Here is a 27,800-nt window from a genome sequence, read left to right as displayed (position 1 = left end):
TATTATAAATTTCACAGTTAAACTTTCATTATGTTTTAAAAGGAATAGTGAAAACTCCTTTTTTTAGGGGGAGTCTGTATAAGACCTAGATTACACCCATTGCATGGTTTTATAAGAAAATTGAAAATAAATTGAAAATATATTTAAGGTATTTGACTTATATTTGCAATTCTTTAATCTAAGTTGAAGAATTCCAAGGTTTCGAAAAATATAATTTCTATCTGCTTGTCTTCACTATTATTTCTTATATACTATTGCAAAATACCAACATTGTGTGTTACTGTTGCAAAGAGTTTTGTGGTCATAACTACCAGTGTAACCAATTTTTGAGAACTTCAGTCTAAGTAGATTTTTTTCCAAAAGTCATTTGAGTTTGCGAAGTTCAATGCACTTAAAACAGTAAATGTGAGCAACCTGTAATATAAAATTAAGAAGATGTATGATTGCCGATGAGACCTATTGAACAAATATTAGAATGAGACTTAACTATTATATATATAAATGATAAAGAAAAGGTGTGAGCATCTCTCTCTATCTTCTGAATAATGGTATTCTGGGTTCCAGAATTTACTTATATAAAATCAATTTGCATTATCTAATGAGCAATATCCAATCATCTTTCATTTAAATATTCATTGAAGTGATTAGTAAACTGTTTATAAATCAATTGTTTACAGAAGAACAGGTTTAATTACGACATGTGATGGATGAGTCAAGCACATGATAAAATGTTTGGATTTTATTAGAAAGAAAAAAAATCTTTATGTACATATTATTTTGTCTGTATTGTTTATCATGTGAAAGAAGAAATATTGTTTATTGCTATTTTTGCACTTACTATTTTTTCTCATTAATTTGTGGGAATATATCAATTATAGTCATCCTACATTGTAATACATAAATGCATAATGTGTCACAGAGTTTGTCATAGTTTTGTCTTAAATTTGTGGGCAGACCCAAAAAAATATACATGGACAAAATAGTATTTATTATTACTGTTTATGAAAATAACATGTTTGTCAATCACATGAAAGATTTGCTATATGTTAGGTCCTCCACCGTAAACCAATGAGATTTATGTTGCTGGTCTTGTTAGATTATGTGACGAGATGGATGTAAATATTATTTTGTGGTCTTATTCTTATGCCCATAATGACAAATTATTAGAATATACTTTGTCTATAAAGACCCCAAAAATGTAAACTGCTTGAATGGCTTCAGATTTTTAGCTCACCTGGCCCGAAGGGCCAAGTGAGCTTATGCCATCACTTGGCGTCCGTCGTCGTCCGTCGTCTGTCGTCGTTAACTATTTCAAGAATCTTCTCCTCTGAAACTACTGGGCCAAATACTTCAAAACTTTATCTGAATGTTCCTTAGGGTATCTAGTTTATAAGTTGTATCCGAAGTTTTGATCTATCAACAAACATGGCCGCCATTGCTAAAAATAGAACATAGGGGTCAAATGCAGTTTTTGGCTTATAACACAAAAACCAAAGCATTTAGAGCAAATCTGACAGGGGGTAATATTGTTTATTAGGTCAAGATCTATCTGCCCTGAAATTTTCAGATGAATCAGACAACCCGTTGTTGGGTTGCTGCCCCTGAATTGGTAATTTTAAGGAAATTTTGCTGTTTTTGGTTATTATCTTGAATATTATTATAGATAGAGATAAACTGTAAACAGCAATAATGTTTAGCAAAGTAAGATTTACAAATAAGTCAACTTGACCGAAATGGTCAGTTGACCCCTTTAGGAGTTATTGCCCTTTATAGTCAATTTTTAACCATTTTTCGTAAATCTTAGTAATCTTTTACAAAAATCTTCTCCTCTGAAACTACTGGGCCAAATACTTCCAAACTTTAACTGAATGTTCCTTAGGGTATCTAGTTTATAAATTGTATCCGAAGTTTTGATCTATCAACAAACATGGCCGCCATTGCTAAAAATAGAACATAAGGGTCAAATGCAGTTTTTGGCTTATAACTCAAAAACCAAAGCATTTAGAGCAAATCTGACAAGGGTTATTATTGTTTATCAGGTCAAATTCTATCTGCCCTGAAATTTTCAGATGAATCAGACATTTTGTTGTTGGGTTGCTGCCCCTGAATTGGTAATTTTAAGGAAATTTTGCTGTTTTTGGTTATTATCATGAATATTATTATAGATAGAGATAAACTGTAAACTGCAATAATGTTTCGCAAAGTAAGATTTACAAATATGTCAATGTGACCGAAAGGGTCAGTTGACCCCTTTAGTAGTTATTGCCCTTTGTAGTCAATTTTTAACCATTTTTCGTAAATCTTAGTAATCTTTTACAAAAATCTTCTCCTCTATAACTACTGGGCCAAATACTTCCAAACTTTAACTGAATGTTTCTTAGGGTATCTAGTTTATAAATTGTATCCGAAATTTTGATCTATCAACAAACATGGTCGCCATTGCTAAAAATAGAACATAGGGGTCAAATGCAGTTTTTGGCTTATAACTCAAAAACCAAAGCATTTAGAGCAAATCTGACAAGGGGTAATATTGTTTATCAGGTCAAATTCTATCTGCCCTGAAATTTTCAGATGAATCAGACATTCTGTTGTTGGGTTGCTGCCCCTGAATTGATAATTTTAAGGAAATTTTGCTGTTTTTGGTTATTATCTTGAATATTATTATTGATAGAGATAAACTGTAAACAGCAATAATGTTCAGCAAAGTAAGATCTACAAATAAGTCAATTTGACCAAAATTGTCAATTGACCCCTTAAGGAGTTATTGCCCTTTAAAGACTTTTTTCACAATTTGTTCATCATGTTGACTTACTTTAAAAAATCTTCTCCTTTGAAACTGCAGCTAAACTTAGGCTAAATGAGTTTCAGAGTATCTAGTATAAATTTTATTTCCTTGTATGTAAAGAAACATAGCTCCTATTGCTAAAATAGAACATAGGAGAAAATGGTTTTTTTTGCTTTTGAAGAAAATAGGAGGATCCAAAGAACATTTAGATAAATTGAAAAGCCAAAATAATCATTGATGAGAGATTTAACCAAAAGAATTAAGGTGAGCGATTCAGGCTCTTGGGAGCCTCTTGTTTTTATGCCAATCTGAAATTCAAAATGGGTAGCAGTTCTAGGAAATCTGTAAATGTTATTTTATTTTGTCTTTACCTATGGCATTGATCCTGCAACAGACTTTTTTTTTCATTTAGATATGTAAATTCAGATTTGCACTTTCAAAATTACAGACAAGACATATGTCTGTGTAAACTGTTTATTTGAAAAGAACTGATGAAATCTAATGGTACAGGTAAAACCATAGCTTATAATTGTTGTGTATGATACAGATACAGTAAGGTTGAAATATTCCTAAAGTGTAAAACCTGTTTTCTGGTTTAAAATGTGTCTTTAAGTTATATATGACCTTCCTAAACTTGTTTTAAAAAAGAATCAGATATATTTTAAAAAGTCGAGATCACTATCAACATATTTTATATATGACTATAAAATAAGAAAATTTAATAATGCAGACTCATATTTATCCTGATGCAACAAAGAACCATTTGATATACCTCCAGACATAACTAAATTTCATGTATTGTAATTGAATATCAAACTTAATGTGACCTGCTTTTTTAGGGGGATTTATTTTTCTGAACCATTATGATGCTGTAAGGTATAGAATATGAACACGGAAGTTTTTAAATATAACTGTTTAAAAATATAGTTTATATGCCAAAACACATAACAGCACCTGGGGATGTTTCATAGCCTGACCAGTTACTGTCCATAACAGACCTTCACCAGAGACAGTTCTAAGAAAGACAACTCTATGTTTTATACATGTACATGAATTCATATCCTGAAAAGGAAAAGGGAAATGTGTATTGAAACAGGTTAAGAAGAAAAAAGGGAAATGGCCCCTCAAGGATTTAATTTGCTGTAAAGCTTAATTGATTGGTTGATTGTTGGTTGCTCAACTTCCAGTGGCTGTATAGCTTAAGGCTTCTTAAATTTGCAGAGAGCTTGACACTGTCCATACATAGGCATAGGACTGAAGCCCACTTTCTAATCAGTGACTACACAACCAATTGGACACCCCAGGGTTTGAATGGAGTCAAATTATGGCCATACTTTGTTATTCTTGTCAACTCATGGGGTTCTTAATCAAATCAGATTTGAAGAAGAAATTCTCTGTAGCTACCGATTTTTGTTATATATCTGTTTTATCCAAAATAATTTTGCTTAACCTTTTGAAAAATTTGATTGATGTAAAAGTTGTCCAGTCATATAATTATATAACATTTGAATTTACAATGAAATGATATCAAATATCAGTCAGTATGTGAGGGACAGCACCATATACCAAACAAACAGTTTAACAAATCAAATACTTCACAAATATTTCCTTATGAAGTCAAGGTCTTCCGATATGTACCTTACAAGTGTCTTCTTTTACTTCTTTTTTGTTAAGGAGACATAGTCGGTTAATAACTCATACCTACCAAGTTTAAATGTCATTGTCAAATTTTATCATAATGAAAATTTAAAAATAGGTGTCTGTTGAACTTCCTTATACAATATATATTTCTTATGCAAAACAAGAAAAAATATAAATAATTGAAGATATAATCATATTTGGTTTTCTGATAACCGGGATGTTTCACATGACCAAGATAATACATGTGATTGTATCTTTTTGTTAGTAAGTCACATTCGTGTTGACATAATCTGATTATTATAGATAATAATCATTAAAGTCATTTAAATACTATGATATGATTACAAGTGACCTCTCTAAATAGCTGAGTTGTTAATCTACTGATTACAGTACTTAACAAATATCCCCATTTTACATTATGTTTATTTGTATGTAAAGGTGTAAATTTATCAGGTAAATTGCTTTCTTCCTTGTAAATCCTTCAATTTCATGTTATTAATGTAAAATTGAATACTAGTAGTTTAAATTGAATTTGCTTGTTCAAATGTTGAACAATGTGTAACATTTTATTGCAAGATTTGTGTTTACTTTTACATTTTGACTTCCATGTTTTACTATTAAAATTAAAAATACTGAATGTTATAAGCATACATATGGCATGAAAATGAGCAATACCTCTTTAATTGCTAAAGTGACCAGATCACTTACCTTCCTTTTAAACTGTCAAACTTAATATTCCAAATGACCCAACTTATTAAACAAAGATGGATGGATGTTTAACATCCTGTGGCAAATTAAATGGAAATGGGAACATGTTGATTTGATATGAATATGAACCCTGTTTTGTACTAAGACCAACAGGTTGATAGGAATGTTTAACTTACTTGTTCATAAAATAACAGTCTGCAGGAAGACATGTCACCCTATTTTTTTTTTATTTTTGTTGCCTAGGTCCACCTCAGTTCTGTCTTTCCTCTTACTGTTTAATATCATCATAAGGTTAGAAGAGAAGCAACACTTACCAATTTTTTTAAAGTCTTCAGTTAAACTCGTCAGTGATAGAACCCTAAACCTCCTGCATTTGAGGAGAGCAGGCTATCATGAGACAACCTAGCCTGTTTCAAAAGTCTTAATGCAAAAAATATATTAAGTACATTAAGTGGTATTCATGGTGTTTAGGTCAAACATATTTAAAATACCCTAGCTGTATTTATTTTAAAATATGAAGATAAAATAGTGTCCAATAATTAAGTAAACAAAAGTGGAAGGAACAATACTTGTTAATGAGTGATTTAAAGTTGTCTTATCAGCACAAAGCCATCCAACTCTATTTATTGTACCCTAAAATATGGTAGTTTATCTCCAGAATCTTGTACATATATATGTAAATACTATCTCCCCAAATATAACATTTACAACTTTATATTTACCATGGAAAACTAGATAATAAATTTATTAAAATTCATAACATATTCCTCTGGAAAGTTTGAAGCCACTGTAATGGGAGCAGTTTGTAAGTTTTCTAATTTTCAAAAAATATTTTTAATAATATGGTCAGTAAATGAGAAAAATGTTGAATTTAAGTGTTTTTATGTAACTAATTTAGAACTTTTGTCAATTTCATTATTTTATATATTCAAGCCAAAAGATTTGAGAGTGTAATATATGAATTGAATTTGAAACTGTCTGTTTTTGTCTCGCCTTGACGGAGTCAAAAAGCGAGACATAGGTATGCTGTTTCCGGCGTCGGTGACGGGGTCAACAATGTATTAGTTTGTGATTAGCTCAGTTTTATGGGGAACCACTAGTGGTATGTCAATGATAATTGGTATGCAGATGTATTACCATTGCCACATCTCATTGCCATGGAGATTTTTTGTCTCAGCCCCCTCAGTCATGGTCTATTGACTTTGAATAGTTTCCTTACTTTACATGTACTACTTTGTGATTTTTATAATAAGTCAATGGTTTGTGGTATGCAGTTGTATTAGCATTGACACATCTGATTTACATGGAGATTGTTTAACCATGTAACTCAGTCATGGTTCATTGACTTTGAATATTTGCATAACTTGTTACTTGTGTAAGATGTTAAGGTATTGCTATTTTGATTTCAACATTTTCATAATCAAAATTACAAAAAGGCGACACATATCTCTGTGATAACAGTTTATTGTATAATTTATTAGAAAATCTATTCATTTTTTCAACTAATAGTTGGAGCTAGTTGTATTGTACTGTAAATTCAGAAATTGAGTTGATTTTTATGCCCCACCTACGAAAGTAGAAGAGCATTATGTTTTCTGGTCTGTGGCTCCGTTCGTTCGTCCGTCTGTGCGTCCATTCAGGTTAAAGTCCTTGGTCAAGGTAGTTTTTGATGAAACTGAAGTTTACTCAACTTGAAACATAGTACACTTGTTGCTTATGGTATGATCTTTCTGATTTAGACTTTTGACCCCAATTTCACGGTCCACTGAACATAGAAAATGAAAGTCAGAGTTTCAGATAGGTTAAAGTTTTTGGTTAAGGTAGTTTTTGATAAAATTGAAGTCCAATCAACTTGAAACTTAGTTCATATGTTCCCTATAGTATAATCTTTCTTATTTTAATGCTAAATTAGATTATAACCTAATTTCACGGTCCATGGAACATGGAAAAGGATAGTGCGAGTGAGGCATCCTTGTACTTTGGACACATTCTTGTTTACTGTGCTTTTTGAGGTATCAAAATTGTAATGGCTCAAACAGTTTACCAAATTGCTGTTTGAATTCTTCTTTCAAACTGAAAATATTTTCTCAGTTTATCAGTGTGTGCGAGAAGAATTCAAACTGCAATTTGGTAAACTGTTTGAGTCACTGTTATTGATATATACTGAAAAACCTACTGCATGTAAAAAACTGCAAAATATTGTGAATTAAGTTTTACAAAAATAATATGTTCAATTTTAAATTTTGAAAGCACTGTAGAAATTGTATGCCAAGTGTCAAAAATGAGTAAGAATTAATCTCACTTTTATTGTGTGCATTGTTCAATATTTGCAGTGATGGACAGACACTTTTTTCACAATTCCAATGCACATTTTAGTAGAACTTGGGAAAAGATTTATTTCGTAAGATTTTGTGGGAAAAGAGCTTCAGACCTGACTCTTCGACCAAAACCAAAAAAAGAGATTTAGAATCCTAGGCTATTGACCTAAAAAAGAGGTTCTTTGCTGTGAAATCACATTTGTACTTGGGCCTATTTATTTATCTATAAATCCTCACTGAAGAATCACTATGTTGAACCTGTCCGAATATTGAAAGTTGTGTACATTGCTATTTAAATTTGTCAGGTTTGAAGAGGTATTGTTCAATTCTTCATAAACATTGATGATGTATTTATGAAAATACTTGAGCTATATATGTATATATATATAGAACAGATTTTGATCTCTAAATTGACAAAACTCTTGAGTTATGTGGATGTCTTTTACAGGACTTTAAGAAATCAGTATATATGGTAAGTAAAGGTTACATCAAGTTCATTTGTTTTTTTGAGTTTTTTTTTCACTTTGAAATTCCCTCCATACCCTTTCTCAAAAGGGTTTGCCTTATAGTTTATATTGCAGATTTTACAAGTTCTTGATACTTTTGAAAAAAAAAACAGATTGAAATTCTGATTCCTGAAGCTTAAAGCGAAAAAAGGTTCCAGGTTCTTCCTGGAATAAATGCAAAATAATCCAACATTCCCCATTTCTTGTATAGGAAAAATATAGTTAGACTCACTTTATGTAACCTACAATGGATTGTGTTCCAAATATATTATTTGTTTTCTTCCATTGAATTTAAGCAGTTTAAATTGACTCTTATTAAAGTTTTATTGTTTATCACTTTAATTGTTGCTATTCCTTAGTATTTTAGCTTTTAGTCTGATTTGAAACATGCAATCCATTTGTGACTTTGATTAGAATATTGTGTTTCAAAATTGTCTTATTTTAGTAAGCAATTATTTATGAAAACTGATCTTAACATTAAAAAGCAAGCTAACAGAAATTTGCATTTTTTGTGGGTATTTATTTTTTTGGTTTTGTCAAAATCTTTATCAGCCTATAGAAAATTAAAATTTGTGGTATACCTGAACCCATGACATAAATTTTGTCAAAGTAGGTTTCAGGAATACAAATGAATCCACAATATTGCAAATTATAACAATTTATAAAATAATTTAAAAGAAAACTTTATCCATTTTTGCAGATTATATGTCTTTACCATATTGATTTGGTGAAATTTACATCAGTTAAAAATCTGGTGAATTTTCTTTTACTCTTACAATTTTTTTATCATTTTAGTAACTTCTTAAAGTCTTAAGTCTTTATTTTTTTCTAATAAATTCAACGACCTTGATCAGTCGAAGAACATCCATATATTATCTCAAGGGCAGTAAGGTTAAGAAACCTTAATTCATACCCATAGGCCTTGTGATGTACATACCATACTTGATAAGAAACATTTTGAATACTTTATGCATATGATTGACAGTTATAAGTCATTGATGTATATTGACAGGCTGATATTTATGTTTTTATATATTATAGTATTATTTATTAGATAATATATATATATACTCTGTCTTAAAGGTCACCTTTGTAAGTTTTGCTTCTGTTAAAAGACATATATTTAAATGAATAAATTACAAAAAGAGCAGACTCCCAACAATGGAAGGTTGTATTACATGTTCCAAGGTTATGTTTTCAACCAGGAGGAATGAAACTTGAGATTGACAAAAATGTTGAAATAGAATTTATCTTGTTTATATAATTAAAAATTTCAATGTTGTTAATTTTCAATCATCTGCATATTAAAGGTTCAATAGTTGCATACTAATAAAAATTTAGACGGTCAAAATAAATTATTTTGAACAGCATTAAAATGTAAAAATTCTAAAAAGAGAGTAGAACATTTAAACCTGATACATGTATAAACAGTTCTAGTGAGTGACAGATAACGAAATATATGTCATGAGTGTTTGTGGTCTGTCTGCCATTGTTTTTAAAAAAGGCTTTAAAATGGTACTAAGATCTGATTATATATTTCATTATGTAGATATAGACATACACCATGCAACTGTGAACAGACATGCAAACAAAATTTGTTAACATTATTTTTGTTGCAGAAAATAGGTTTTGTAGGGTTTGGACAAACAAAAATATTTTCAAGTTTGGCCTTATAATTTTTGTCTCTACTGCGAAGAAAGCAAGATAGATATAGGTGTTGCTTTTCTGGCAATGATGCAGGATGTGTAAAAAATTGTCAAGTATTCTTCTCAAATCATTTTGATAGGAATAACTTGTTATACTAAGATCAGTATCATCTAGATAGGTCAATGCTATTTTCTATAAAGTTGCATTATTATTACCTGGTTGGTCATATAAATTTAAATGCTAGTTTGAGTTAGGTCCACCAACTTTAAATTGATTGTTCATCAGATTGTCCTTTTGAGAATTTTCTGTCGACAGGCAAGACATATCTCTGTTTCAACAGTTTATTATGTAATGATCACCTCCAGACAGTTGTCTTGTTAAAGTGTAATAAACATTATGGATGGTTGTCAATATTCATAATGATATCTCTATCACTAACATTATTTAGATATATTTGAGGTGTGTATGTACATGTATTTTATACCAAAACATTTTAAAGTTTTGATTTTATTTCAAATATAATTTGCTTTTTATCACAGCTTTTAGCCTATAAACAGAATGATGTATTGCTAAGTGTAATAGGTATTTTAAAAGTTCTGTCTTTTTTTGAGTGATTGTATTAAAAGATCATCCTTTAAGGTTAGAAAAAGGTTTATACTGTGATTTTACTGAATGTAAAAAGATTTTGTACATTTTTTTTAGAAATTGGAGAAACAAATTTTTGAATTTAAATGTAATTAAGTTACTAATTGTTACATGTTTTATTTTATATAGGTACCAATCCACAGAAGGCCTCTCACAAAAGACCAAAGTCCTCAAACCAGCGCGAGTCACTGCTTCTGTCAAGGAATAGTACAAATATCGAGGATAATACTCAGCTTAATAACCAACCAAACGGAGAGAAATCACCAACTGAGCACAAACCAGATAATAGGGGAGATAATTCAGTGGAAAATAAAAAATCTGGCATTAATGGAATAGCAGACAACAATTCAAATTTAGAATCTCACGAAAAACAAAAAGATCCAGAACCTCCTGTTGTGATTGAAAATGGTAAAAAGGAAGTAGAAACTTTAGATTCCAAGGTAGAACTTTCAGAGGAGGTTAAAGTTGATAGTGCTAAAGACAGCTCTGAGTCTAACAGCTATAATCCTAAAGAGGAAAGTGATCAAATTGATAAAGCCTTAGAGGACTATATTGAGGCACAAAAAGGGGAAGAAATTAAGGAAAAGGAGGATATTATTAGAGAGGAATCTGATGTAAAGGAGGAGGTAGTCGAGGAGAGTGTGCAAACTGTGACAGTAGAATTCAGTGAATCAAAGGAGGAGGTTCTGAAAGAGGATACCGAATCAAAAGAGGATAATCAGATTAGAGAGGCGGAGCAAAAGGAAGATAGTGAAACTAAGTCGGAAGTTAGAGAGGATAGTGATAAGGAGGAAGACATAGTTAAAACTGAGACTGAATTTCAGGAGGAAGAGGTAATTAAAACTGAGACTGAAGACATAATTCAAACTGAGGCTGAATTTCAGGAGGAGGTACATACAGTTGTTGTTACTACAGATCAACAAGTGGAAAGTGAGGTGAAGGAAACTGTTGAGGAAGAAGAGGAGAAACAAGAAACTGAAACTGAGGTAAAACAATTCAGAATGTTTGTTGACACTCAAGACATTTATAATTCTTTCTTTTTGAGATACACAATAAAAAGAGTTGCACTATAATATAAAAATTGACAAAGAGAATATGCACCAGAGTTTAAATGAAGTGGAAGTAAGCAAAACTGCCTTCAACAATGAGAAAAAAAACATTAATGTATAGTCTGTAGGTATTATGAATGTTTTATAAGATTGATTTACACATATTTTTATTTTATAGTTGCCAGTATACATTGCACATTGTATTAGGAAAAATGGCAATAACCAAACATAAAACAACATGATATAACCAGACCTATCTCACAACAAAAAAATAATATTAATATAATTTTCATGTTGCTTAAAGTGAAACATTGACATGATTGTACAATGTATTTTGTCAAACAAGATTTCAGATATATATAAAATACAAAAACTGCATATAATGATACTGCTTCAATTTTAAATTTGTATCTAAATATACACAAAAATCAGCTGATCATATAAGTTTTGAAATGGAAATTGCAACATGGAGTATAGATAAAATTTTAGTCATGTTATAAGTTGAACTTTTTATAGACATGTACATGTAAATAAGAAGAGGAGTTTAGTTGAAGCTAATATGTACATGCATTAAAAAGATTATTTTTGCATGTGTAGTTTTCCCTCTTACCATGCTTACATTTATAACTTATCAATCTAGTTACACAACCTTTTAGAATTAATCAGACTGTTTAAAAATCAATAATGTTGACATTTGTTTAAAAGATTTTACTGAATATATATAGGAACAGGTTCAAATAAATTGATTATAAATTGTGAAATAACATTCAAATCCTGGTGCTTATTTAAGTGGGTTCACAAATATTGATGTTTATGTACAAAAAAGATCAGTCAGTACTTTATGAATAGAAGAATACTTCTTGTAAAAATTGTCATGCATTGCAAGTCTTAATATGGATATTTTTCTATAGACTAGTCAGGATACATCTGAGAACACAGAGGATAAGCCTGTCATAGAATCAGAAACAATTCAGTTTAACACTGTTATCAGCCTAGAAACCACACCACCAGGATCTGACAGATCCCCTCAGGAGGCAGACACAAGAGAGGGAGCAGTAGATTTTATAGAACCCCAAGTGGATATTGTACCCCCTGCAGACCCTGCTGTTCCGGTAGAGGAACCCACGTTACCCGAGTCTGCATCATTAGTGTCGTCGGAGATAGTAGTCCAAGTCTCGTCTGAAGCTGATATAGACATGTCATCTGTTGAAGCTGTTGTATGTGGGGTGGATGACCTCAAGGATGGAGAGTAAGTTACAGTGCATTGTGGGTAGGAAACAAATAATGGGGGCTTTTTAAATTTTGGACTTTGTTTTAAAGTGGTATAAATACAATAACAATATAAATAAACAAATGTCAGCTTTTTATGCAAATTTCAAATAAACTGTTGTCTTCTCTATGGTTGGGTTGTTGTCTCTTTGACACATTCCCAATTTCCATTCTCAATTTTATTATGGACACATCTGTGTCATTTTGGTCTTTTGTGGAGAGTTGTTTCATTGACAATCATACCACATTGTCTTTTTTATATTATACAAAATGATTCCTTTGTGATTGTTTCAATTTGGACATAATTGTGGTTACACAAGGTGACTAAGTCCTGATTTTTTTTAGTTCAAGAATGATGATATATAACAAGATATGTAAAAGTTATACAAATATGGGGGAAAAAATATAACCTTATATTTCCTTGTTGATTTATGACCTCTTTAATTAATTTTCACCTAATTCATCTAATTGTGACAACATTTCAAAAGAAAAGAATTGTGAGAAATTTAAATACCAATTTATTTCCCTTGTTTTACTGGCTGATTTGTTGTGTATAAAAGTGGAGGATTTTTCCAGTTTCAGATTTCAGTAATGGTATTCCATACATTAATTACCATATATGTGAATGAATAATAACTTTCGCTAGAGGAAAAATGAAAAATCTCTTAAATAAGAAGATTTTATTGTTTACTATCCATCAAGATGATTAATCGTCTCTCAAGTTTTTAAGTTTTCACTTATTATTTCCTGAATTTCATAATGAATATGATCCCAAATAAAGGCAACAGTAGTATACCACTGTGCAAAATTCATAAATCAATTGTGAAAAAAACAAATCCGGGTTACAAACTTTCTTCACCCAGGATTTTTCATTGTCAGAATACATAGGACTGGAGTTGAAAAAAAGACACAAATATAACAAATAAACCTAATAAACTTTTAAATGAGCATAACATTATTTATAGGCCACACATGTTTTCTATGGCAATAGGTTTATATAAGGAATAAATGGTGGGTTTTTAATGATTTTTTTCTATACTCTCAACTTAATTTTAATATGCAAATTTTTATTTTTATTTTATCTCTATTAGATTTATGAACAACTTGTTTTAGACTTGAGGCTTAAGATCTTTGCATATTTTTGAGACACTTCCTGTCTATATGTGATGAACATATGTTGACCTCAAGATGTCTTTATTTTTGTTAAGGCATATGACATGCTCTCTAATGCGTACTGCACATGCATTGTTTTTTATTTTAACAGTAAACTAGGCTTATACAGTGCTAATCATTGATCTATATCTCTGTCCCCCTATAACATTTTGAAATATTAAGGAAAATTTTGGACAAGAGGAAAATACACATATTTTTTTTATTTGGCCTATATGCACCTCAGCTCTTTTTGTTTCACTTTTTTACCTAAACAAACATCTATGTACAAACATAAGTAATTTCTTGATTTATTTAGAATTACTCAGATGATTTAATACATTACACAAATTAAGAGACATTTAGAAACAAAAACATAGCTAAAACTTCCTGAAGAATTCTTAGTTGTCAAGTACAAACTAGTATTTAACATATTTGTCATGTTCTGTGTTAAAACAAACATTTTAGTTTTAAAAGAATTAACTGATAAAAGAATATTATTGTCTAAGATTCTTCTGTTTAAAACTATATTGGTTTTTTTTATCTTTTAATTTGCCTTTTTTTGCAGAAAGAAAACTTATCAAATTATATGACATAGTCAGCATTTTATTGCAACAAACACATGTTTTTGAGAAACCACAATGAACACAAAATCCATATCTGAACAAAATGAGACTAGACTTAGGGTTAAGACCTTTTAAAAGAGGTAGAAACATGTTAAATATAAAATAAGAAGATGTGGTATGAGACAACTATCCTGAAGAGACCAAATGACAGAAATTAACAACTTTGATCGCTGTATGACCTTCAACAATGAACAAAGCCTATACCACATAATCAGCTTTACAAGGCCCAAAAGTTACAAATGTTTAAAATTTCAAATACTTACTGCATGACCTCGAAACAGAGGTTAAAGTTACAATTATAAGGAACAATAAATCATAAGTTGAATAAAAACAATTAACACAAAAGTCAAAATGAAAATAAGAAAATTTAAAGACAAAAAAACAAAAAACAGTCAACAAACTACGAGTAAATATGAGTAAAGACTGTAAAACAGGATCTATACATGATATAGGGGTAGTGTCTAATGCAGGTAAAAATCTCAAAGACTTCAATTTGATGTCTTTCTCACTTTACTTGGACACAAGGTTAGTTTTGCAATGTACATGTAAATGTTAATTTTTCTATATACTTATTTTACAGAATGAGAGAAGTAGATGTTGGAGAGGGAAAAGCTTTACTGGTTAAAGAGAATGGTCAATTCTATGCTATAGGCAATAAATGTACTCACTATGGTGCTCCACTAGCTAAAGGTTTGTATCAATAAGAGAAAAGAGAATGGATGGCCAGTTTTATGGTTCTTTAGGCTGGATATTTAATTTTTTGCCGTATCAGTGATTTAAGAAATAATTTCACAAAAATAAACTTGTGTTTTACGTTTTGATAGCATTATTTGGGATCCGTCGGATAGAAATCACCCTTATGCAAGTGAATATCAATATATCGGTTATCCTATTTTAGCTTGAAACAAAATCTCAGTTAGCAGCATTTCTGGAAATTGCAATAGTTATTTTTTTATCCATTGACAGTTTTCAACCATTGCAATGATAAATGAATGCAAAAATTTGTTACATGTCAGATCTACATCTCTATTGTTTTGCTCAAAGCAAAAGTTTAAAATTTGTAATTAAAGATGATAACTATATATTTCAGGTGCTTTAAGCAATGGAAGAGTTCGATGCCCTTGGCATGGTGCTTGTTTTAATGTAAAGACTGGTGATATTGAAGATTTCCCAGGATTAGACAGTCTTCCAAAATTTGATGTAAGCTTCATATTCTAACTTTTTCTTGTCATTCACAGTTTCATATTCATAAGCTGTGGACTCTTTTACTTTCATGGGTATCAATTTTCATATATTATTGAGAAATAACAAATTTTTTCATGGACATTTGATTTTGTGATTATGCCAAAGATTGCACATAAGTTGATAGAAAATGCTCACTTTGTTGAACTTTAAATTTTGATCAACCTATACCTAACTGCAAAATCCCACCAAAAAATAATAGGTTTCTATATAGTTATCAAAGGTACCAGGATAATAATTTCTAATGTGTTAATGAATTTACAGTAGTCTCCATGAGTAGGAATTTCTTTTTCTCTAATTTTTGTGCTATTTTCACATTTCTTGATCTGTGTGAGAAAAATATTGCTCCTTAAAATTGAAACATTTGTTCTCTGCAAATGATTGGTCAAAATTTAATTATAATGTCAAATTTTCTTGGTTTCTTCTGAATTTTCCTATTGTAACATCATGAAAGAAGGTGAACATGCCTGATGATGTCACACATAAAAAACTCAACTTCTTTGAAAAGGAATGATAAAAATCATCAGAGAAACAGATTCAACCCCTATAATTCCTGTATTAAGATATTTCCCCACTGTCAACAGTTAAATTTGAATTTTTTAAACCAAGTCTCGTTCTTTAAATATTAAAATTAAGTTTTCTCGAGTGGAGAAATATTGTAACACACTTGTTGCAGTGGTGAAATCTATATATTAATAAATAGATGTGTAGAATAAAGAAAATGGAAAGATTTGGTTGAAAATTTCCAATGAGATACCATTCTCGCCCAAAAATAAAAACAAATTCTTATATATCTAATACATAAGGGCAATTTTAGACACAAATGGAAAAATAATATTAGTAAAATTGTAATGTCATTGCCTGTAACCTTAATGGTGGTTGTTAAAACTCTTTTAAAAAAATCTTTGCTTCAATGTACTTTACTTTGAATAGTGTTAAATTTTGACTGCAAAAAAAAATGATTTATGGAATAAAATTGAAATGATTTATTTTTTGTTTTAGGTAACAGTTGCTGATGGCAAAGTAAAGGTTAAAGGTGACAAGGCACTTCTGACCTCAAGCAAAGTTCAAAAGTCAATGTGCAAACATTCAGCAGACAACCAGAAATCAGTTGTAATAATTGGTGGAGGTTAGTAATATAACAAATCATATAGATACTGATGAAAATATCAGTAGAACGGCACATTCTTAGATTACAATAAGATATCTACTTACAATGAGATGTGTCCTTCTCTTCTCTTCATGACAGACTCATATATTTCAACATTATCACATTTGTGATCTTATTGGTAAGACAATAAAGAGGTTAACAGGGTTGCGTTCAATATCGTAGCAGCTAAATTATGCTATATAGTGCTACGTAGATTTATGACTATTGAACATGTAGCTAGCCTAGCTGCTATCAATATCTATGTAGCAGTAAGGCTACACATTCAATAGTCATAAATCTATGTAGCACTACGTAGCATTATTTAGCTGCTACGATATTGATTGCAACCCTGATCTCAGGGTCAGATCAGACTTCTATATAGATAGAATGTTTATTTACCGTCATATGAAGAGTATTAATATTATATTTCATTTCTTAGTAAGAAAATTAAAATTAGAAGAAGAAACTTTAGTGCTTTAGTTCTTTCAATTATATGGAGGATATTTAAAGTTTCAGGTATATAAGTTGATCAAACTTTTCAATGATGTATGATTGTAGGCCCAGCATCTGTCATGTGTGCTGAAACATTAAGGAAAGAAGGATTTACTGGTAAAATAACCATAGCAACACAAGAAAGACATTTACCATATGACAGAATTAAACTAAGCAAAGTTTGTACATTATTGCTGTTATTAGTTGTAAAGGAAATTTTTCATTTGAATAAATAGATATTGAAGTAAACTTATCAATATGTACTAGTAAATTCTTATAATTGGCAGTGGGCATTTCTTCACAAATGCTTAAGAACAATAAGGAAAAATGTGTTAACTTGCTATTATCCATGTCAAATCTGGAATAAAGCATCTATAGAAAAAAAATCATACTCCACTGCAGGTTATGTGGTCCAGGTTAAATTTTAGTATGCACACATCAAGTATAATTTTGGTACCAAAAGGTCCAATCTAATTTATTTTTGATATTAATAAAAACCATTTGAATGATTTTCTTGATGAGACAGTCGACTCTTAAAGGGGCACTAGCTGTCAAATTCATGGTCACCAATTTGACTCAAATTCTCATATTTGATTAATAACAATGTAAAACATTTATCCAATCTATCAAACGTTTAAAATAAACAGTTTACAGAGCATGGGGTAGATGATATTTAGGTTCGTTTCGTGTGTATTTAAATCCAGATGCCATCTAATTAACTATCGATTTGACCTCAGATGACCATATAAGCGATGTAAACACAAATACAGATATGAATAGGTTAAACCAGCACGTGCAATTGGATCTTTATAGGTCTGTTTGATTTGAATTTTTAGATTTAAAATATAAGTTTCTCATTGTTTTCAACCGTATAAGAATGATTTATGTGGATCGAATTAGTAATCAAATGATTTACCGTAGTTTCACTTTCATTGTTGACATTTTTTTCTTTAAATAACCAGTTCACGTACAATGCATGCGTTGTCAGTCTCTAGCTAGGGGGTTAAATTGAAGTTCACATGAATACCGGTTAGAATGATGATGACGTATTTACTTGCAAGTGAATCAGTCAAAAATTATGTATAATCGCTTATTTCAACAAAATGAAAGCAAATTGATTGCTAAAAGCAAATTATTATTTCATTATTCCAATTTAGTTAATGATTAATCTAAAAAAAATCATACTTTATTTTTTTATATATATCGTAGCTAGTGCTCCTTTAAAAAGAAGTCCAATAATCTACTCTATACCTACAGAGCAAAAATAGAAATTAACTCTAGACTAGACACCTTGTTTGGGACATTCTTATAAGAATACAACAGATAGTTTTGTTAGAATTCTGAAAAAAAATTAGAAAATTAGTTGTGGTTGAATAATTGATTCAGTCACAGTCTAAGGGAGATAACTGTCTATTTTTTTGGAATAATTTTTAGTAGATGTATTTTTACCAAAGATTATTATTTTTCAGGCCATGGATTCTTCAGCAGATGCTATTGCACTCAGAAATGCTGACTTCTACAAAACAAATGGTATAGATATCCTCAATAATAAAAAGGTAAATATGTTGTATCTTTTTCATCACACTTTTACAAGGTTGTTTTTAGATAGATTTGTTAGTTGAAGACTGATATCACAAGTTTCAGTTACTAAACTTTTAGGGCAATGATGACAGTGCATTGAGCTATTGATGTTATTTTGCCTCTAACATAGACTTTTTGAAGTAGGACAAAGAAAACAACATTTTTTATGGGAATGTGTATCCGGACGAAAATCATACACATTTATGTGATTTGAAAACATGCAAGGCCAATGGTTTTGTTAAACAAGTAAGGCCTAAAAAAATATATGTTTGTTCTGGGTTTTGATAAAACAAATGTATATGGTCGGTCAGTTGAAATGATATTTGAGTGTAACTTGGGTACATTATGTATTTACAGGCAACTTCAGTTGACAGTCAAGCTAAGATAGTCAAGTTTGAGGATGAATCATCTCTCAATTATACATCACTAGTCATCGCCACTGGAGGAAAGTAAGTAAATATAGTCAATTCTAATATGACTGTCTCCTTTTGCTTTGGAAACAAAGCCATTTTCTAATTATACCCCACGCAACGGGTTGCGGAGGGTATAATGTTTTTGACCCGTCCGTCTGTCCGTTCGTCCGTCAGTCCGTCAGTCCTGTTTCTTGTCATCGCAACTCCTCTCAAACCACACAACAGAATTTCACGAAACCTTTTCAGTTAATAAGAACATACTATGTAGTTGTGCATATCGACGGGAAATTGCGATTCAATTTTTTTTCTAGGAGTTACGCCCCTTTGAACTTATTTCCTTTAATGTACTACTGCAACAGTTTGTCATCGCAACTCCTCTCAAACCACTTAACAGAATTTCACAAATCCTTTTCAGATAATAAGGACGTACTATGTAGTTGTGCATATCGACGGGAAATTGTGATTCAATTTTTTTTCTAGGAGTTACGCCCCTTTGAACTTTTTTACTTTAATGTACTACTGCAACAGTTTGTCATCGCAACTCCTCTCAAACCACACAACAGAATTTCACGAAACCTTTTCAGATAATAAGGACATACTATGTAGTTGTGCATATTGACGGGAAATTATGATGCAATTTTTTTTCTAGGAGTTACGTCCCTTTGAACTTCATGAACTTATTTGCTTTAATGTACTACTGCATCAGTTTGTCATCTCAACTCCTCTGAAACCACACAACATAATTGTATGAAACTTTGTAGATAATAAGGACATACTATGCAGATGTTCATATTGACAGGAAATTATAATGCAATTTTTTTTTCTTACACATATTTTATTTCTCCAATGACAATGTGGGGACGTGGGGTATGTGAGCGTGCTCACTAAGGTTCTTTAATTGCAACATCATTTGTGTTTTGAACAATGCCAGAGACCAAAATGGCAAGACTTGAGGTGGGGGTTAGCAATTTAACGAACAAAGAAAATTGTCATAAGACAAAAGTCATGATTATTTCACACAAAATAAAAAAAATTTGGTCAGCCATTCTGTTTAGACCTAAATACACTTGTTCAGCATGCATCAATGACAATGTAGATAATCTAAAGCTTAGATATTACAGAATTTTTATCAGAATTGTTATTTTTAATAGACCCAGACAGTTACCAATTAATGGTGCTGATTTTGAGAATGTCTGCATATTGAGGACACCCGACGATGCAAATAAAATAGCTGAAGCTGCTAAAGGCAAAAATGTGGTTATTATTGGTTCATCTTTCATTGGTAGGTATTTAACTTTGTATAGAAAATATTAACATGACTATGGAAATATTGTATCAAATATACAAGAATCAGCAAAACAAATGGATATAATTCAGCTAAACTAGCTGAGAAAAAAAATTGAATATTAAATTTTTTGAAGAATATTTATAGAATCAGAAGAGACCAGTCATCTTAATACAAATAAATCACACCAAAATATGACTAAAAAAAACATATTTGTTTCCAAGAATCCTAAACTGTTATTAACTTTATTATATTCATATTAACATTTTAATGTATATTTCTACTTCAGAGGACTTACATATTTGTTGAAAGTATTAAATTGTAATTTATTGAATGAATTAATTTTTGGATAAACGAGGGACGAAAGATACCAGAGGGACAGTCAAACTCTTAAATCAAAAGTAAACTGACAACGCCATGGCTAAAAATGAAAAGGACAAGCAGACAAACAATAGTACATGTGACACAACATAGAAAACTAAAAAAAAATAAACAACATGAACCCCAACAAAAATTAGGGGTGATCTCAGGTGCTCTGGAAGGGCAAGGAGATCCTGCTCCACATGTGGCACCAGTTATTTTTATATCATGTTTTATAAAGTTAATTGAGCACATTCCATGCTTTGTAGACAAACAAATTTTTTAGAAATAGATTTTTTTATAAAAGGGATTACAAGAAATTATCATTATAGAATTAGCAATAAGTTTTTGATACAGTAGTATTTGCATGAACTGCTTCAAACTGAATGTTTGCTTATATCTGCACTAAAATTTCTCTTTGTTTCATGTGAAAATGGCAAAGTCATTTCATCAGGGAAAGAAAGGGATTTTTGTTAGTCAAAGATTTTTCCTGAGAAATTTTGAAAATTACTCTTCAAAATCGAAATGGATATCTGTATCCTAAGTTTATTCCTAAACTGTAAGATCCCTCTCCAATAAAAAAATAAATAAGATGATAAAATTCACTATGGCAGCAACCCAATTTGGTCATTTCAAATATAGTTGAAAACTCTCAATATTTTTATTTAAATTTTATATAGTATATATTGGACATGCATCCTTTTTACAATGGGCTGATTTTCAAACCTGGATTAGTAAATTATTTCGTTTTGATTGGTTTACCTGTGTTTAAGTGTTATTGTGACTTTTACTGTGTACAGAAAAGTGAGCTACATGTTTTCATATTTAAAAAAACAAAAATTGATTTCACTGAAATTGTTATATTGGACAAAAGGATATATTTTTTTTTAAGTAAGTAATTTTTTTGAAGAAAATAGAAATTTTGAAAAGGAACCGCAGCATAAATTGTGGTGTCTGATATTTAAGGTATGGAAGTAGCAGCATTTTTGGCTGACAAAGCAGAGAGTGTGTCTGTAGTAGACATTATAAAAGTACCATTCCAAATGGTCCTGGGTGATAAAGTAGGATCAGTCTTACAAAAGGTACAATGTTACCCTCACTTAACCATTGCTTGGTGGCTTGCTTCTGGCTTCTTTAGTACATAATTGGTTGGCAAGTTAACTTCCTCATCTGATTAATTTCTCATTGGTGGGAGATAAATAAAAAAACTAATTGTTTTGCCAAATTTTGATTATGAATTTATAGTTAAACAATATCAATACAAATTGTTCAAAATTTTAAAAAGGATGGTGAAATGGGCTGAATTATGTACCAAAGATTTCAATTTGTATTTATGTTTGTCTGTCTCGTCTTATTCCTGATTGACACATAATGTTGTCTTGTCTCTTTCCTGATTGATGTATGAAATTGTCTTGTCTTTCCCACGGAAGATAATAGCATTGCATGTAGATTAAAATTTACTGGAACTTGTGCCGCTAGTTTAGAAATCTCACAAAATCACCGGCATTAGATTTATTTTTTGCACATGCTGGTAGACAGCAGTTTAAACTTAGTGTAGATACCCATCAGTAGTTGCCCATTCCAAAAAGTTATGTTTATCATGTTAAAAGACACCATGGACAGTTACTAAAACATCTTTTATTTATACTAACCATATTAGTTCTGTTTCAGCGAAGCATGCAAACCAATAGTTGCCTAACTACCAGTCTTTGCACATATACCAATCAAAAGTTAATGAACATTTCATGATAAGATGCTAAAATGCTACTAAGACATTGAAGATAATACTTGACAGATAATTTGTATGTCTCTTTGTCCCTATTTTGGGGACAATCCCAAAGACATGTTAAGTAAATACAAAGGGATTAATAATCATCCTATACCTGTAAAAAAAAAAATGAAGAAAACAACACCCATTTTTGATATATTGGGTTGAATTTTTTTTATGAAGTTTGACAAATATTTAATATGGTTTTGAGATGGGTTATGCGTCTTTTGATCAAAAGCTCCACCTAAATCACTCATTGGAGAATTGTTAAAGATAACCTTTATATTACTGCCATTTTATATGAATTCTTATGAAATTAATTTCTCAAGTAACATATAATTTCCTCAGAAGAGAGAAGGCATACTTGAACATTTTAGCATATTATCTTGAAAATGTTCCGTTTTTATCTGCATCTTTCTTCTATTAGAATTTGTAAATTAAAGCATAGAATAAAGAATGGAAACTGGGATGTTTATGTTTTAAAATTTATATATTGGATGGAAAGCTTCTGCAAGACTTTTATCAATAAGAAATAAAATACCTGTAGATTAATTTCAGGCTTAAATAGAATTTTGACCATGAAAAATTGTCCATATTGTCTAGATAATCCAGAAGTGAAATCTCTGGTCTAGAGGGTGACCATTGAATTCATTTTGGACTGTACATTCTAATAAAATAGGGGCTAGTGAAATTCTATATCAGGAGAAAGATGCAGATGTTTATAGGAATCAGTAATAATTTATAATTAATCAAGAACATTATACAGTTGGTTATTTACTTCCTATTAGGGATGGAGGTTGCAGCATATATGACACCTGTAGCTAAATCTGTCTCTGTTCTTGTCAGAGGGAAAGCCCCATTTGAAAATATCCTAGGGATAAAAATAGGGAATATGATTACAAAGGTATTATTTAAGTAAAAAACAGTAACATCAGTGTGTACCTATTTAAATACTTTAATGTCTCGTAATATCAATGCTTTATAAAAATGTTTCAATTGTTGTATATTTTACATATTTACAGCTTTTAATGTCTATATATGCTTAATAATATAAATTGTATACCAGTTTGTTTTTCAATTTGAAGTTTTACTTTGTTTAAGTCATGCAATTTTTTTTAATGAAGTGAGTTTTTGTATCAGATATTTATTTATAGATTTTAATTACTGTAAGTTTAAGATCAAGTAAAGTATAAAATATAAATAATTGCATAAATAGAGACTTTGATACAGATTAAGACAGTATATTGAAAAACCATATTTTTTGTTTAGTTACATGAGGACCAAGGTGTGAAGTTTTATTTTGAGAAAGGGATCAAAGAATTTACTGGAAATGACAACAGAGCAACAGAAGCTGTATTGTCAGATGACACAAAACTGCCATGTGATCTTGCCATATTAGGTGTAGGTAGGTACCAGTGTTCTTAATAGTCATGTGATCTTGCCATATTAGGTGTAGGTAGGTACCAATGTACTAAACAGTCATGTGATCTTGCCATATTAGGTGTAGGTAGGTACCAGTGTTCTTATAAGTCATGTGATCTTGCCATATAAGGCACCATTGCTAAACTGATAAGTAATCTTGTCTTGTGAAAAGTGCCACTGATGCTTAGCGGAGAAGCAGCAAATACTGATTTTATAGTCTCTGGATGGATCCAAACAGGCAAAACAAGGTCATAATAATGGGAGATGCTAATGTTATCTTTTGTGAAATAATTTGATTTATAGGATGTTTTTAAATTCACAACCATTCAGGTATACATTATAAAACTATTATAATTTAAAGCTTAGCCAAATTTATTAACCTTCCTTTAAGGATTATGTACCCTTGTGTTGATTCAATGCTAAACATATGGAAATTTTATATAAAATCCACAGCCTTTATCCTTTTACTCTCATATTTGGCAATTTGATGACTGATATATATAGAATTATTGCATGCAGTGCTAGCATTGATTTCCAAAAAAACAAATTTTCTTATGTAGTTATTGGTTAAAACAAATAAAAATATTGACCAAATCAAGTACACCTTTAAGGGTGTGCTCAACTTTAGTGACTCAGCACGAGGTGTTTTGGAATTTACAGGTTAGTTAGAACTTTTTGTAGAAAATGAACACTAGCACATCATAGAAAACCAAGTGAGTAATCTATGTTTCAAATTTTATAACTAAAATCTCTGTATTAAAGGCTGTGTATTTTCTAAAAAAAAATCTTGGTTTATTTGCCACAAAGTACTCTTTTACTTTTAAATGCAAATAAACAGTTAAAAATTATGCTTTCCATCAAGTTTTCCCTGGGTATATGTACTAAATGGCCTATCTCTATTATTCATTATATCTGTAGTTTTGATACAATTGAAGTATGAAAAATTCGTACAAAAATGGCTACAGAAGGGCTCATAAACCTTAAATACATTACAGTTTTCTTTTTAAAACTTCAAATATGTTTTTCTATTACATAGGTGTTGTACCAGCCACCGACTTTTTGAAAGATTCAGATATTACTATGACAAACAGAGGATTCATTCCAGTGGATAAGGTAAACAGTTATCTGCCCTTTTTTAAACTTTAGGGAATAGAAAAGTTATTGTATGGGTGAGACATGTATCCTGTGAAGTATCAAATTCAAAGTTCTGTTGATGAAACAATTTTGTTAGTCAAAAGCTATATACAAATTACAGAAAAAATTGTCATAATCAAAGTTTTACATATTTTAAAATATTGGAAAATTTATTTCAGAACATGAAAACCAATGTTGATGGTATCTACGCAGCAGGAGATATTGTTGAATTTCCCTTATTCACAGCAGGAGACCAGCAAGTTAATGTACAACATTGGCAGATGGCCCATGCACATGGTGAGAAAATATATATTAAATCTGGCTCATTAATGAACATTTATGATTCATTAAATGGTCAACATTATTTTACTTCCTCTATGTGACAACAGTAAAGTTTTTATGCCCCACCTACTGTGTTTTCTGGTCTGTGCTTCCGTTTGTTCAGGTTAATTGCCCTTTAAAGACTTTTTTTCACAATTTGTTTATCATGTTGACTTACTTTAAAAAATCTTCTCCTTTGAAACTGCTGTATCAATTTCAATCAAACTTATGCTAAATGAGTTTCAGAGTATCTAGTATAAATTTTATATTTTATTTCATTGTATGTCAAGAATCATAGCTCCTATGGCTAAAATAGAACATAGGAGAAAATGATTTTTTTTTTTTTGCTTTTGAAGAAAATAGGACGATTCAAAGAACATTTGAATAGATTGAAAAGCCAAAATAATCATTGATGAGAGATTTAACCAAAAAAATTAAGGTGAGCGATTCAGGCTCTTGAGAACCTCTTGTTTATTTCAACAGACACATTAAATTTGGAATAGCATAACAACAAGATCTACATAGAACTCTATGTACTATGAAATGGGTAGTCTAAGACCTTAAAATATTCAATGCTTTTTTATTTGTATATTATGATAGTCTTCAAATCAGTCATGACATCATTTTATATTTTGTTTGAAATTGAAGACCTGTTTGTGACCTTCTGCTGTTGTCTGCTTTATGGTCGGGTTGTTGTCTCTTTGGCACATTCCCCATTTCCATTCTCAATTTTAAGATTTATTGAAAAAGTTTTAGTCCGTATCAAATTGTTGTCTTTTGTTTGTTATAGGAAAGGCAGCTGCATTGGGAATACTAGAGAAAAATGAAGATGTAAAGAGTGTGCCATTTTTCTGGACTATGATGTACAAAAAGAGCATTAGATACACAGGTAATTGATAAAGATATGAAATTTGAAATTATGTGAGTCATATGTAGAGGAAATGCTCGTCTGGCATACTAAATTATAATGCTGGTACCTTTGATAACTATTTGTCAAATTTGGTGTAAAAGCCTAAGATATATATTCAATTAATGTACAAAAAAACTATTTGTTAGTTTATTAATTAATGTCACTGACATTTTTTGAATAACAAAGGTTAAAGCTTAGCTACCTCATCACATAAGTCTCTTTCCTTATAGAGCATTAAAAGATAAAAATCATTGTATTTTCAGGATATGGTTTTGGTTATGATGACATTGTAGTCCATGGTGATTTGGATGCTCCTAACTTCACAGCATTCTACACAAAGTAAGCACTTTATAATTAACTGGTGTTAAGTGGACAACAAACGTATTGCAATATCTGTTTAGTGTTTAGGCATACTGCAAATAGTGAGACAATGTTTTATTTAACCAACCACCTCCAAACTGTTCTTACTTCTTAGTGTTATTCTAAAATATCTGGATTACTTCCCTTTACTGCTGTACATATAAAACTGACCCTGAATGACATACTTTTACAGAGATGCTGATTTTTGCCTTGAAATATCTAGTTTTGTTTGCATCATTTAGCAATGGTACTGGAATTTTCTCAGAAATTTTGATAATTGAAAAATAAAATCTGTCCTTTCCAGTAAAATTTTCTTATTTTAAAAAGTACTTTTATATATTTCAGAAGACATTTTAAACTGATGTTACCTTATAGCAACTTCATTTTGAATGCATTTGATTAAAATGAAATTGTATTCGCTCATATGAAACTGTCCAATTCAAAACAATTATCATAACAAAAATCTTTAATGTCATTCAACAATTTCTTACAATATTTTCTACAGTTATCTCCCTTTGACTAAAATTTTTCATAATTTTTATTATCAATTCAAAAATTATGCAAAGTTATTGAGAAGTTATTGAAGGTCATGTTCAAGTCAAATGGTAACTTGCCATATGAATTACCTCATGCAAAGGAACACATTTGTTATAAACGTAGGTGTATAGCTAATACCAGTATATATTGAAGATATAATTTTCATTGTCTGAGTGAGAATTTAGACAACTTAATAGTTGCAATACAAAACATAAGCAAAAAAAAAGAGACTTTTTATCAGAAATAAAAATGGAAGAGTAAAGACTTTTTGTCAGAGGTTTTATAAAAATGCTAAAGAATATATGTGGAGATAAGATATACAACAATCTTTTTATAAAGTCTTAATTCTTGGGACCCTTTATAGCTTGCTGTGCAGTGTGAGTCAAGGCTTGGTGTTGAAGACCTTACTTTGACCTATAATGGTTTACTTTTATAAATTGTGACTTATATCTATTTGTACAATTTAACTTATTCCTAATTTC

General features: G+C 30.5%; 1 protein-coding gene across 7 annotated transcripts in view; it reads left to right on the top strand.

Moving 5' to 3' along the window:
* Positions 1-27,800, top strand: part of LOC134681012 (apoptosis-inducing factor 3-like) — a 44,487-nt gene that overhangs the window by 15,378 nt on the left and 1,309 nt on the right. For 5 of the 7 annotated variants that reach the window (XM_063540359.1, XM_063540357.1, XM_063540360.1 and 2 more), the window contains exons 3-17: positions 10,380-11,236; positions 12,211-12,548; positions 14,924-15,033; positions 15,434-15,543; positions 16,588-16,714; positions 17,294-17,406; positions 18,697-18,783; positions 19,166-19,257; positions 20,373-20,503; positions 21,833-21,948; positions 23,904-24,039; positions 25,093-25,169; positions 25,370-25,487; positions 26,302-26,400; positions 26,685-26,760. In XM_063540359.1, coding sequence (XP_063396429.1) covers positions 10,380-11,236; positions 12,211-12,548; positions 14,924-15,033; positions 15,434-15,543; positions 16,588-16,714; positions 17,294-17,406; positions 18,697-18,783; positions 19,166-19,257; positions 20,373-20,503; positions 21,833-21,948; positions 23,904-24,039; positions 25,093-25,169; positions 25,370-25,487; positions 26,302-26,400; positions 26,685-26,760 — 2,587 coding nt within the window. Of the gene's footprint in view, positions 1-5,872; positions 5,940-10,379; positions 11,237-12,210; positions 12,549-14,923; positions 15,034-15,433; positions 15,544-16,587; positions 16,715-17,293; positions 17,407-18,696; positions 18,784-19,165; positions 19,258-20,372; positions 20,504-21,832; positions 21,949-23,422; positions 23,539-23,903; positions 24,040-25,092; positions 25,170-25,369; positions 25,488-26,301; positions 26,401-26,684; positions 26,761-27,800 lie in introns of those variants that run through there. The other 2 variants (XM_063540363.1, XM_063540358.1) reach the window with 2 other exon arrangements.

The sequence above is a fragment of the Mytilus trossulus genome, chromosome 8 (assembly GCF_036588685.1).
Source record: "Mytilus trossulus isolate FHL-02 chromosome 8, PNRI_Mtr1.1.1.hap1, whole genome shotgun sequence".
Taxonomy (NCBI): domain Eukaryota; kingdom Metazoa; phylum Mollusca; class Bivalvia; order Mytilida; family Mytilidae; genus Mytilus; species Mytilus trossulus.
Note: the sequence above shows the minus strand (reverse complement) of the source record. Positions and strands in the feature narration are given on the sequence as shown.